The sequence below is a fragment of the Polistes canadensis genome, unplaced genomic scaffold (genome assembly GCF_001313835.1).
Source record: "Polistes canadensis isolate GaletaPanama2010 unplaced genomic scaffold, ASM131383v1 scaffold_119, whole genome shotgun sequence".
Lineage (NCBI taxonomy): Eukaryota > Metazoa > Arthropoda > Insecta > Hymenoptera > Vespidae > Polistes > Polistes canadensis.
In genome coordinates this window covers 225112-239250 of record NW_014569666.1, presented here as the reverse complement: position 1 = coordinate 239250, position 14139 = coordinate 225112, and the positions used below count along the sequence as shown (strand labels likewise).

Genomic DNA, 14139 nt, shown 5'->3' with positions numbered 1-14139 from the left:
AGTGTCAATGATAACCTTAACATTTCTATCACCTATATTAATCGTTTTAATGTAACTCATTATCACGATCAGCTAATAGTTCAATTAACGAATTCGTACTTAATTAAGCAGTGATCTAGCAAATCAGGATGAAATTGTAAAATGGTGCAAGATTTAACCAGGAAACTTCGATCTATCCTATTTCAATTGTACATTCATATTACTTCGAGTAATATCCGTAATATATTTTTGTATTCATTTAAATCATTTTTAAAAATATATCTTGTTTTATATAAGATTTAAGGGGGATTAATTCTTAACACGAATCTTTCGACACATTTATTTCTTATATTTTTTCCCTTCCCCCTCTAGATTTATTTTATCTTCGATTAATATTTACTCTACTTTATCACGAACGACTATACATTTTCCTACGCATAAATGAATAATAATCGGTAATAGTGGTAGATATAAATTCATACGTTATGCTTATCTACAAGCTGTTCAAATTAAACGTTGTTTGAGCAATATAATTAGAACAAATTTTTATACTGTCGTATATGTTCAAAAGTAACAATTAATTATCCTCAATTTATGACGTGAGACGCGAAAATTTGGATACTAATGCAAATTCGTACCATTTGGAATGATATTAGTGTGGTGAGTTTTTCGGTATCATTATATTTATTTTTGTTTTTTCGTGTTTCTTTTTGTTTTTTCATTCATTTACAAAAAAAGAAAAGACAAATAAAATGGACAGAACGAAGTCGCAGATTAATGAGATATGTCGTACATCACGTAGACGGTAAAAGTGCCGCACTGATCGCGTATCGCGTGAAGAGAGAGAAGTGATATACATACCGTGATATAATAAAGCTCATATATCCGACGGAGTTATGGCTGTCGCGAGTTCCACAAAAAGAAAAAAAGAAATATAAGAAGAGGAAATGCTTTACATTTGCTTATATTATGGACGATATAATACTTGAGAACGTAAGAAATCACGTTAAAAGTTTAGAACTTCTTCCTCCGGCCTTGAAATATTCTATAAAACAGACTTGAAAATATATTCTACATGAAATCTATTTAATATTTTATAGTAGCTGTGGGGTGGGGGGGGGGAAATGAGATAAAAAGGAATGATATATTTTAATTTAAAGCAACGAAATAATTATGAAAGCAATTTTACAAAGAAAATTTCTTACGAATACGATAAATAATGAGAGAACGTTGAAAAATTGTAAAAGATATTCGTTAGTAAGTTTGAAAATGACATTCTACCGTGGAAAAAAAAAGATACGCAAAGAGAACAGAAAAAAAGCAAGAGAGGGGAGAATAAAAATCGTTGTATATAATAATAAATTTCCAACCGGTATTGTGTGTGTGTGTGTGTGTGTGCGTGATAATGCATTTCTAGTTTTTATTTTCAATAGTTTGCCGATCGAATATCGAAGTCGAGTAGAAGTTTACATTGTTTTCGAGTAAACGTACATCCACCAGGTTCGCGGGTGTAATCGTGTAAGGTGGTGGACAAGCTGCTTGTAACAAATGGACCCGGTTGCATGGCGTAACTGTGCGGAATACGCAGGAGCCAGTGTGTTGGTTTTCGGCCAGTGCAGCAGCAGCAGCACCACCCTTTCGCGGCTCGTGTTTGCTCTTCAGCAAGCAAGCAAGCACGCACATACTACTCTCTCTCTCTCTCTCATTCTCTCACACAACCTCTCTCACTTTCTCATTGGTAGGAATACCGGGAGCGCATGTACCCGGAGCATTTTACGTAGCAAGCATAAAGCGAGAAAGCAAACAAAGTGGACGGTATAATTTCACAGTACCGGAATGACACGCTGATTGCAGCTGCGGGATGCAACTGCGGAATGGGCTTTGTATACGCTGCGACATACTGTCCGACTTTTCTTCTTCTTATTTCTTCTTATTTCTTCTCTTATTATTTTACTCTTTTTCTCCCTTCAACGTGTTTGATCATTTCATTTCCCTTAAAGCCATCTCCTTAAAAACAAACAAAAATAGGGAAAAGACCTTACGTCAGTTTTTTTTATATTTCAAATAAAATCGAATGAGAAACGAAACGGATTCGATAAACGCGTTACCTGGGTTAAACGTAAAAATCAATTTCTTATTCACGTTTATTCGTTACTTATACGAAGTACAGAGAAATTTCTCCTTTCATTCACAATCTTCCATTCAATCAATCCAAGGAAGAAACCGAGAGAGAAAGAGAGAGAGAGAGAGAGAGAGAGAGAGAGAGAGAAAACGAAAAGTCATTCGTTCCCATAGTTTCGCCGTTCCAGTGTTGTGAGCATTGCTGCGAACGAGCGAATGATCCAATATACATATATACCACTAAGAGCAACGAAATTTAACGTGACTGTTACATAAGAAAAGAGACGTCTGCTACTAGTAGTAGTCTCGATCCTTGTTCCAAAACGAATTCTGACTTTTGCTGCTCGGTACCTGAAAGGCGGTAATACAAGGGTGGTTACGGTTTCTGTCTCGTTTATACGTATGTGCTATTTCTATCTCTGTCTCATTGTCTGTCTCTTTCTCTCTCTCTCTCTCTCTCTCTCTCTCTACTATTTCCTCCAACCCTCTCCTAACCTCTAGCAGCAACAGCAGCAGCAGAGGAGTCGCAGCCACCGTCGGTGTACATGAATATTTTACAAAAATGTATGCCTCAAAGAACCCAGTCATTCCCATTCACGGTTGCTCGATTTTCTAGTGGCACACGGCGCGTGCACACGTGCAGTGGGTGGATGGGGTTGGGGTAGGGTAGGGGTTGCTCGCATCGTACGTACATATTTTCTACGTTTATGCCTATGTCTGCTGCTGCCGAGTATACGTTAGTTTCTCTCGCAGACCTAGCATTATGTTTTTGTCCGTGTTTTATTTCTACGGCCTCGTACTTTTTTTTCCCCTTCGCGTACATAGCGATAGATATACGCGTACAGTTGTGTACTCTCATATATGTAAATGTTGAGAAGAATTCTGGAAAGAAGCAGTCAGAGACTATTATTTATTTGTACGACGAGAGAGAAAAAGACTATCAGACTGAGTGAATCCAACGATTGAATTCGATCGATATGTTTTCTTTTTTTATTTCTTTTCTTTTCTTTTCTTGTTTTTTTTTTTTTTTCAGAATAATATGCAGTTCAGCTCGGTATTCACCGATCATTCGATTTTACGATTCTTTTGAAAGATTTACTCATCCGTAAGGAATACTGCGCATTCATTCGTATCATTATCATTCAATCGTTTATTTTCCTCCAACTTCGAAGTATTCGTTTAATTGCAAATGGAACAAGAGTAGTATGCGTAGGAGTAATAAGTGTTCATTAGAAACGGTCGTATGCACACTCCAGATGAACTTGCGTTCCGGTAGCAGATCGAAGGAAACGCAAGTAGTCTCGTAGTCAACTTGCTTCTAGGAAGAGAACAATTCCCTCCTTTAACCTACCTCTCTCTCTCTCTCTCTCTCTCTCTCTCTCTCTCTCTCTCTCTCTCTCTCTTTCTATCTATCTATCTACCTCTATCCTTACTCTTCTCTCGCTACAAGTTGATGTTCACGCCTTGATACGAAGACCCAAAGTTCGCGGTTAGTGTTAGTACTATCTATCTGAAATTGTACGAGCAGGAAAGGGCTTAGTAACGACTTCGCAAACCTAAATTGAGTCTAACCTTCTACTCCGGATAACCGTGTAGTTATGATAATGTTTATACGTAAGCGTGCCACCACTGTGAACATGCACAGTTTGCATTTACCGGGCAAGTTTGAATGAAGGTAACGCAGAGGGCTACTGTCAATTCGATCGCTACGCCATGCTTAGAAATTTATGACCCGTGGAATCACGATTGTAGCTATGTTAATCAGGTATATAGGCGGGCGGATTACCTTGCCGGTGACGGTGATATTAATCACGATAAAGCAAACTCGTGCGTCGTCGGTGATTACAATGAAGCGAGTCTAGTTAGCGAGTACTGGCCTCTCTCATTCTCTCTCTCTCTCTCTCTCTCTCTTGGCTTAAAATGCTCTCCGATGAAATCGATTTACCGATTCCGTCGACGGAAGTCGATATTTCGTTACAATCGAGTTAACGACGAGAACGTAGAAACCGAACTGTAGAGAAGTTCTCGTTTGTGGTATGATATACGGTAACGTTTACGTAATGGATGTTAATTTGCATCGAAGTGAAAGAACAAGAGAGAAATAGAAATGGAGTGAGCCAGAAAATCAAGAGGAATATTCTTACAGATTACGGACACCACGGTAAATGCTAAAACGAAAGCTACCTAAGTTTTGCGTTCTGGTACGAACGGAACAGTTAAACGATACGTATTTGCATGAAACAAATAGGGAGAAGGAAACGACATGGTGTTTCGTACGGAAACGTCGAGAAAGCCTTCAACTTGTAAGTAACTAGTCAACGTTTCACGGAATCCCGATGTCTTCGGTTACCTGTCGGATAAGGTAAAAGGCTCGGGTTGATTTATCGAAAATTAATATGCTACGTTGGGCGGCCAACGTTTAGGCGAAAACGAGAATCGTGTTTCTAACGGTGCAAACACAAGGAAAATGGTAAAAGAAAATGAGAGAATACCTACGTCGTAACGTTAGCGAAGAGAAGATATATATATATATAGAAGAGGGAAAATTTAAAATAGATTTGCTCGTGCGAAAAACTCGATGTCGTTTCTTTCCCGTGCCGGAGCTTATCGCGGCTAGAAGTAAAGATAGTTACACGAAAGGGAGAGATAGAGATAGAGAAAGAGAAAGAGAAAGAGAAAGAGAAATAGAGAAAGAGAGAAAGAGAAAAGGGATGTGAGAAAATCGTAAAAAAGATACTAAATGGCTGAGAAAGAGAGGAGAAAAAGAAATCGTATAAAAGAGTCTAAATGGGGTTGAGGAATAAAGAGAGAGAGAGAGAGAAAAAATGATAGAAAGAAAAAGAAGATGCATGTGTAAAGATGCTCATAGGTAGATATACCTTAAGATAATAGAACGACAATCGAAGAGCCCCCTATTTTTTGTGACTCTTCGATGAGAAGCTCTCAGTTCGATGCAGTTTTCGTAGTCTCCCTTTAGATACGGCTTTCTCAACGTTTCCGTTGAATATGTTCTTCGAACAAGCACACAATGCGCTCGTAAGATTCGAATACGGATTCGACGAATGAACGAGATAATACTATTCTGATAAGGGCGTTGCTGATATCGTGTTCGTTTAGGGTTTCCGTAGTCGGTGTTCTAAAGCAAGATCACGTTTATGAGCTGTGCTACCACGACTAGTTGCATTTTGCAAATCTAAGGATATATTATTTGTGTACTTTCCAAAATCTTCTGTGTTTGTTGGATTTAATAATAAAAATCTTATATTATTTCGACATAAGTTATAATAATTAGTATTATTTTGTGTTAAAGATTTATTTACCGTTATTTGTAAAAAATATTTCTTTTTTTTCAGATTTCCATGGAATAAATGACACAGGATGACGATCACTATGAAGTATTATCGCATCGTACTTACACTTCTCGGGGGTACTCATCTCCTGCAAGCTCAACCATCGGCCTCACCGCTCATCAAAAGTATTGGTAATAATTGTTTATTACTTTTTTTTTTTTTTCTCTTGTTCACTTTTATAATATATTTTATAGATTTTTAATTAACCTAGACCATCTTCTCAGTTATATAAAATTTAAAAGACAAAACGGAAAATTATTGATTATTAGCTAGTGGAGTCCTGGAATTATTAGCAGTTTGCTTATGCTGCTGTGTATCGAGTATCCCAGCTTGTCGTGCCAGACAACGATAAGCATAAACGCTCTGTCATGCCTGCCACTCGATTCTGACTTAATGACAGCCGACCGACCAACCAACCAACGATGCTGTTTTCTCCGTTACTCGTTTAAGCGAATTTCTGAAAGAAAATAAAAAAAAGGTCGGCCGTGCATTTTTCATTACATTTCATTTCTTTTCTTTTCTTTTCTTTTCTTTTCGTTTAATCTCGAAAATAAATTAAAATAATAATATAAAATCGCGAAGGAATTTTTTTGTTAAGCATTATGCGTCCTCTAAGATAATATAGTCTCTTTATTTGACTTTTTTTTTTCAAAAGAATTAAAATAGAATAAAAATAGAAATCGACGTCGTTAGATCGAGTCGAGTGAGCAACGGCTGCGAGCAATAGCATCCCTCCCCCCCCCCCCCGCCACCCTATTCCTTCCCACCGAACGACGTATCCCCTTTTACGAAACATAAAGCTTCAAGAAAAAGTTCTTTTTATTTTTACGACCAAGTCTCACGCAAGTTTAACGGTGTACTGTAAACCAACAGCCCCGGTGTAACTGGTCGCGTTAGAGAGATATCGTCGTAAAAAAAAAAATAAAATAATAAAAAGAAGGGGTAGACCGCTGAGAAAGAAGAACGCAGATTATATCGTAATGCTTTTTTAAAAAGTTGCACGTTCGAGGCTTCTCTTTCTCTCTCTCTCTCTCTTTCTTATTCTCTATATTTCGAGACTTTGAAGAGGGTCGTCGGTTTCGTTGTCAACGCGTCTTCGAAGGTAAACTTAAGAAGAAGAAGAAGAAGAAGAAGAATAAAAAAAAGAAGATGATGTGAAAAGAAAGGAGTCGAGGAAGATAAAAAGATTAAGAAAAGAAGAACGGCTAGTGATGCCTAAAGAAAAAAAAGTAAGAAAAAAAAGGAATCAGGGAAAAAATGTAATCTAAGGATAAAATGAAAGAAGATAGGAGAAGAATGTTGTCTTTTTAATCCCTATAGAAGAATAAAAAGAAGAAAAAGAAATAATATTTTCTATAAGTTATATATATATCTATGTGTAAAATTGTCAAAATAATCAAGCTAATTGTTTTAAACGAATTAAACGAATATGTTTTTGTTTATACAAAAATTTTCATATCTCAATGATAGTTTCGTAGATAATTCTAACGGGTATGAAAAATTGCTCAGTGTAAGTCGTGTTTAAACGGATGGCATGGGGACGGGTAGGGGGTAAAAAGAAAAAAAAAAGTAAGCAAAAGAGAAGGAAAAAACGAAAAAACAAATGGTCGTTTCGTACGTAAAAATTTGTTCTTCCTCCAATTTAATTTCGTTTCGAACAATTTTTTTCTTTTTTTTTTTTTCTATTCTCGTTCGATGGCAAACGAATAATAATAACATCACCGAAATGCCGAGTGTAGACACGCGACGACAGATATCCTCTATATAATTATTACGTCTATCCTCGTAATTAGTATGCCGTTTGGAGAAGAGTGCTAATGAAACACCCATTCGTTCGATAACGAGAGAGAGAGAGAGAGAGAAAGCGAAATGAGTGAACCAGATATCGAATGATATGGTACTGGTAAGCGAATGAAACGCGTGTCAAGAGAAATGACGAGTACTATCTATCTATGTATAGTGTCTACGTAATCACATCTATTGTCGGCTTGACGTCTGTCCTTTGGCTTTGACGATTCGCTGAATTTAATATCCGCATTCGAGATTTTTCGCATTTCTCATTTAGACTTTATTATACACGGCAAACGATTCTCCCCTACCGTCTCCCCCACCCACCCTTCAACGTTTTTACCTTCTTTCCTTTCGTTATCATATTTCCACGTGTATTTTTATACCTCTGTATTTCGTCGAATTTTCTTTGAGGGAAAAATCAAAAAGAAATGTTATAAAATTACAACCCAAAGAGTTTCGTATTAGATCGATTATATTGAAATTAATCTATTTTTATCCAACGCGACACGATAAATCAAATTTATTTAGAAGCATACGTTGTTTTATATATGAAATAATACAACGAATTCTCTGACGCTTTAATGAATTATTAAATGTTATTCGCGTAGATTATATTATTACCATATTGTGCAAATTTCCCCTCTCCTCCACCCTCCCCGAAATCCGATTGATCGTTAATGAAACGAAATCCTTCCCTATTATTCGATTTTATCGACATCCTTCCCCACCGGTGTTCTCGTCTTAATTCATAGCATGACGTAATTAATCCGTCCTATAGCGAACCGTGAATTTCAATTATGTGTTTTCCCTAAGAAAAGGGAAAGGGACGCCGTTCCTTCGTTTCGTACCGAAACCGAGTAGTCGATGACTTTAGATTTCTAACTTGGTGACGATAATTTTGCTCGTATCCCTTTAGAGATAGGAATCGACGTAAACGTCGATATTCGTGGTTAAATCGAGGAAAGTTTATGGGCGAAGGGGGCGAAGGGGCCGAAGGTGGCTGGGACGGGGGGTAGAAGTTATGCCTGTAGCTTGACAAGGACGACGACGGTTGTCGTTTCGTAATGAATCATCCAGCATAAGGTGTTATACCGATTCATTCGTAGGACATCCCTATCACTCGTGTCGGAAGGTCGTCGTACCCCGGAATAGGTGGTGGTGTTGGTAGTGGTAGTGGTGGTGGTGGTGGTGGAGAAGGATGCGCGTGTTCGCATGCGCTTTACGTACGCGTGTGATATGTACCATGCTATGTGACCGATGTCTCTAGCATGCTGAACACGTTTCTACGTCATTTCCAGCTTAATATATGTACGTAGAATTTCTTGTCTCGTAGACATGTGTCCGTCCGGTCGGACCAATCTCCTCTTCTCGCCTACTATTTCGAAATATTACGAAAGAAAAAGTAGGTAAGGTTTTTCTTTTTTTTTTTCTTACGATCTTGAAACCATTCGGCTAAATATAACGTTTCGTTAAATTTCCTATGAATCGTAAAAATTATGCGAATTATTTTCAGCCCCGTGTTATTACAATTATCGTATTAAGACATTAGCTTTATAAAAGTGTTCCTACATTAAACGTGGGTAACACGTTCAATCTCATTACGAGATCGTGCATTTTTTTGTTTCAATTAATCTGATTCCAACGAATTGACAACGTTTGATAAGTACATTGTTCGTTACTATCATTATTCAGTTTTCTCTTCGTAAAAATAGGAAATTATTATTGAGAGACCACGATGATTCAATATATTCGAAACATTTCAACCATTTACAAGTGACACGGTTTACGGGTACTTCGATAGCAAATAAACCGACGTTTGCTGTGTACTTATTTATTTATTTATAGATACCTATTAGTTTCGTTTATCGGTATTCGCGAAAGTTATCTTATATACTTGAATATAAAAAAATATATATATATAGATAACTCGTAACGAAATTTTGATGCGACTCGGACGAGCTACGTTGAGTACGATTTAAATAGAAAAATTTATCGGAGCGAAACGCTCGAGAATGGCAACTAGAGCGTAGGAGCATTATTTTTAACGAAGTTCGAGGCAAATCTCCCTCCGTTTGCCGATCGGAGAAAGAGAAAGAGAGAGAGAGAGAGAGGATCCAGACGGTATTCAATTTCTATGCGCACTTGACTCAGCAGTCCGTAGTAGCAGGTGCTGCAAATGAGTCTTTCCTTGAGATACTTCGAATCACCATCCGACGTTCGACCGAACGAGAACTAACTGCACTTAATGCAGGAAAGAAAGTCTAACGCGTTCCCAATCTTTTCCCCACTTCCCTGTCGTTAAGAATTTACTTATATTATTTCTTTTATACTTTTTTGCCGTTTCAATAAATAATTATATTTGTTATTTGAGCAAGGAAAAGAAAATAATCAAATCTTATCAAATTTCACTGATGACAATACGTTCGGATTGATTATTATTATTATTATTTCTTCGAAAGAACATTGATTTTTCGTTCACTTTTTTGTTCCATCTCGAGTTTCTATGAGCAGAGTATGCAATTGATGAAGCAACCATTCTAATCCTGAGTTCCTCATCCTCCTCCTCTTCCTACTCTTCGTGGGTAAAGACAACTTAGGTAAAACATTGACCCCCGCACTAATCTCGAGATAACATAATCAAAACTAAGATTACTATGCAACGCAATCAACCGTACGATAAATGCTTTTTCTTTTGGATCGAAACCCCGTAGTTGATTGTTCCGTCGTAATTATTGTTTTGTTTAAAATACTCTTTGTTTTAGATTCGTAATTCTAAGGTAGAAGAAAACCGGGATAAGTTAAATCAAAAATACAAGATCGTATTCCATTCTTTCGAATGGACCTATCATAATATAGTAAGATCGAATTTGCTATCTTCTATTTCCATTATTTCACACATTTTCTTTCAACCGAGACCTTCTCTCTCGAAACTATTATTAAAAACCACTTATCTTAAATCCAGAGAAAACAAACTTTAGTATATTTTTCTTTTAATATTATTTCCCTCTCTTTTTCAAAACGATAGTCGATAATATCGACGAGTGTTTCGTTTGGTCTATGAAAGAAAGAAAGAAAAAAAGAAAGAAAGAAAGAAAGAAATAAAATGTTCACTTACTTTCCCCTTTCTTTTTTAGTAATCTTTTTAATCGATAAAGAGAATTTCATTTTGGAAATGATAGAAAAGCCAAAAGAAAAATAAAAGAAAACGTACTTTAGTCGAAAGTGTGATCCGGAAATCTTTGTGCACGAAAATGTGAGAAGAAGTTAAGATCGATCGCGTATGGCTAGATCGAAGGGCTGAATGGGGTGTAGTAGAGGGTGCGAGCTAATGCATAAACAATGCGCCGTTTATCCGCATTGGGGATGCAGTTCCAATGAATAGTAAACCAGCTTACAGACATGCGGATAGATGGTCTCAGTCTGCTACGAGAGTACAAGCGTTCGTGGGTTGAGGATTATCGACGAAAAAGTACAACTCTTCTTGCACGATAACTCCTCCAAGCAAGGAGAAATGGGACAGAAGAAGGATACGGATGAACAAGAAAGGGAAGGGAAAAAGGAGGAGAATACGAATATCATCGTCCTCAAGGATTCGTCTCGTCGAATGGGTTTCACTTACTCCGTCAATTCGATAGACACTAAATTACTCGTGGTTGACTGCCAACTGCACTCTTCGTTGTTATTTCAATACTGTATATATATATATCTAGTGCAATACTATATCTAATACAATATAGATATAGTACTATCTAGTACTAGATTATAGATAATATAATATATTACTAGATCACTTACTATATTATAGATTATAGTACTATATATTAGATATATAGATAGGATATACAGTATTATAGGATTTAATACAAATGCAGGTTGTATTGTATTTAGGTAAATGCTGCATTTAAAAGCCACTTCTACTAATGAATTTATGACAAATATGTGAAAGTGTCTCGTTTTCCGTATTACGATAATTTGGAAATCGTTGTTTAAAGTATTTCGAAATTGATTAGAATTTATTATAAATATATACATATATATATATATATATATATATATATATATATATATATAGATGTTTTTTTGAAAATTATTAGACGTAATTTTAACGATAGCTTCATTGATTCAATAGCGATATTTCGAGTCAATCGAAACACTCAAACTTTTTTCTTACCGTTACAATTTTCAAAGTAATCGTGAACAAAATGTAACAACGAATGCTTTGCTACCAACTGCACTTGCACTCATTCTATAAAAAGTCGATTCCACGATGGAAAATAAGAATAGTGCCAGCTCGGTGAAACGACTGGTTCTACAACGTTAATTGTACTTTTATAACGCAGAGATTAAATTTACTTTACCGAACGGTTACAATTGTACTACGAACCAATTGTCGCAAAAATTGTTCTCTCTTTCTTTCTATTTATCTAAATTTATATATATATATATATGTATATATATTTGTCGAATCTATATACTTTTGGAAATATGACAAAAAGTTATACAATCGTTAATTTGATTTTTCTTTTAAATAGCATAGAGAATATTTTTTGTTTCTTTTTAAAAAAAAAAAGTAATCCATTGTTTAAGCATATGAAAAGACTATTAATACCAATTATTTAAACATTCCTTTTTACGATTAATATATCTCTCTTTAATCCGCTGGAAAAAGGGCAATATTCGGTTGGTTGCTTAAAGAATAAAAAAAGGGAATATGTAAAAACTTGGGGTGAAATACATTGAAAGAAACTCACGTTAATCGGCCCAAATTAAATTTCATATACATATACATATATATACTTATTAACATTTATTTATCCATTTGAAGAGTTTGCACAGAATTTTTCGTACGAATGTTTCTTTTAAAGATACTACTGTCACAGTTAGCTTTAATAAAACATCTCTTATCTTTTTCGTAGAAAACAATTTCTTCGTTTCTAAAGAAATTAACTTAGTAATTACTTTTTGGAGAATTCTCTAATTCTTTGCATTTGTCCCGGGCGATAAAACAAAAACAAATAATACGTCCGTCGCGTAATCTTATTTCTCGTTGAATTCGTTAAAGCGCATAATATTTCAATTGTTCTCGAAGAATTACACGACGAAAGCGACCGTGCGCTCTCTTTTTCTCTCGTCCTTTATTCTCTCCCTCTCTCTCTCTCTTTTTTTTTCTCTCATAAAAGTGTGGAATGAAAAAAATTTCCACGAATCCCGGTGCAAACGGGCAGAGATCTTCCCCCTTAACACGTTCCCGAGCGATTAAACAAATTTTCGCTTGCATTATAAATAATGCGTAATAAAATAATAATACTAACGTGAAATACGTACGTATATTTGCGTTAATTAAAATTGAATTAAAGGGAAGAAGGAATGTAATAAAAGTACGAAAAAACAGAAAAAGAAAAAGAAAAGAAAAGAAAAGGAAAGAAATGGAGAAAAAAATCCCGCGAGAGTTGGAAAGAAAATTTTCTCGAAATGTATGAATGACAAAGGAATGGAAGGAGAACCAAAAAGTAATAGAAAAATAATTTAAAAAGAAAAAAAAAGGATGAGAATAAATAATGTTTAACCAAAAGAAAACGAAAGAAAGAAAGAAAGAAAGCCTATAGTAGCTTTGTCGAAAGGAACAAAATATAATATTATATAACGAATTGTCACGTAACTTTGAAGATTGTTTTCGTGTTAACAAGCATAGAAGCAGAAGACCTCTGCGATTCGTCGAATACGGGAGAAATTCCAATTTGCCGTTCACCAAATTGGCAGAGTGCAGGTGTACGTATGGCTTTTAAGTTAATTTCGTAGATCGTTCGTCGCGTTTGCGTCGACGTAGCGCATACGATCGACGAGTTGTTTGTTCCTTCGTCGAATAATGTCTCCTTGCAAACCCTCTTTACTCTTTCTCTCCCTCAGCCTCAGTCTCTCGTTGTCCCCCCTTTTCTCACCCGCAACCATCTCTCTCTCCCTCTCTCTCTTGGAAATCGTACTAGTTCGCCAACCCAACCCCTTTCGTCTGTATCACCTCCCGCTATTGGACCGATTCCAATTGCGAATTGAACCGTTCGTAACTGTTGAACGTGAATTATGGCGTTTATTTATTCTCTCCTACGTTCGGAACACCAGCCACGTACCGATTCCCTCTCGTAAGCCCCGGTCCTTCAGCACTTACCCTTCGAAATCAGCGCCGTAGTTCTGCGGACGTCGCTCCGATCCTCGTAACGACGTTGATTTCCCTTGATTATAATCGAATCGTTCGTCGAAACCCAGTCTCTCTCTCTCTCTTTCTCTTTCTCTCTCTCTCTCCTCGAACCGATACACATCAACGTAAATTCATGCGATACGTGCTCACAAACTAGAATGAAAATGTTTGAGGTTCATTCGTTTATGTACGTACGGGGTTCTATCGACGTTGTTCGAACGTACGTTTTATTGACGTTGATTGAATCAACAACAACAATAACAACAACAACAACAACAACAACAACAAAATAGGGAAAAAAAGAAGACAAAAGGTTAATGAAATTAATCGAGATTTGATAGAACAGAGGATAGGCAGGAAAATAGAGAAAATAATTTGCTTCTCTCTCTCTCTTTCTCTTCCTTTCTTTCTCTCTCTCTCTCTCTCTCTCTCTCTCTCTCGATATATGTAATCAAAGATCCTCATTGCGGTCGACAAAATTACATCCTTAACGCGATTCGTTAAGATTCCATCTGTCTTCTGTCCACCCATCGAACGATCCTAAGATATTCGATTACGCGAGAATGTCCGTAAGTGGAAAAGGGCCGATCGAAATCGAATTCCATAGTTCAGAATGGGGAGAAATACGAATGGGAGGATATATAGGGAAAATTATATCTCGTTTTCTACGAAAATTGGAAATACGTCGAAATTTGATTACTTTCT

The 14139-nt window shown here is 36.4% G+C and overlaps 1 protein-coding gene across 7 annotated transcripts in view; it reads left to right on the top strand.

Annotated features, from left to right (window-relative positions):
- The window catches only part of LOC106787890 (basement membrane-specific heparan sulfate proteoglycan core protein-like), a 152820-nt gene that overhangs the window by 7935 nt on the left and 130746 nt on the right, over positions 1-14139 (top strand). For 6 of the 7 annotated variants that reach the window (XM_014750635.1, XM_014750634.1, XM_014750633.1 and 3 more), the window contains one exon: positions 5454-5581. In XM_014750635.1, the coding sequence (XP_014606121.1) occupies positions 5479-5581 (103 nt within the window). In that variant the 5' untranslated portion in view covers positions 5454-5478. The remainder of the gene's footprint in view (positions 1-5453; positions 5582-14139) is intronic. The other variant, XM_014750637.1, reaches the window with a different exon arrangement.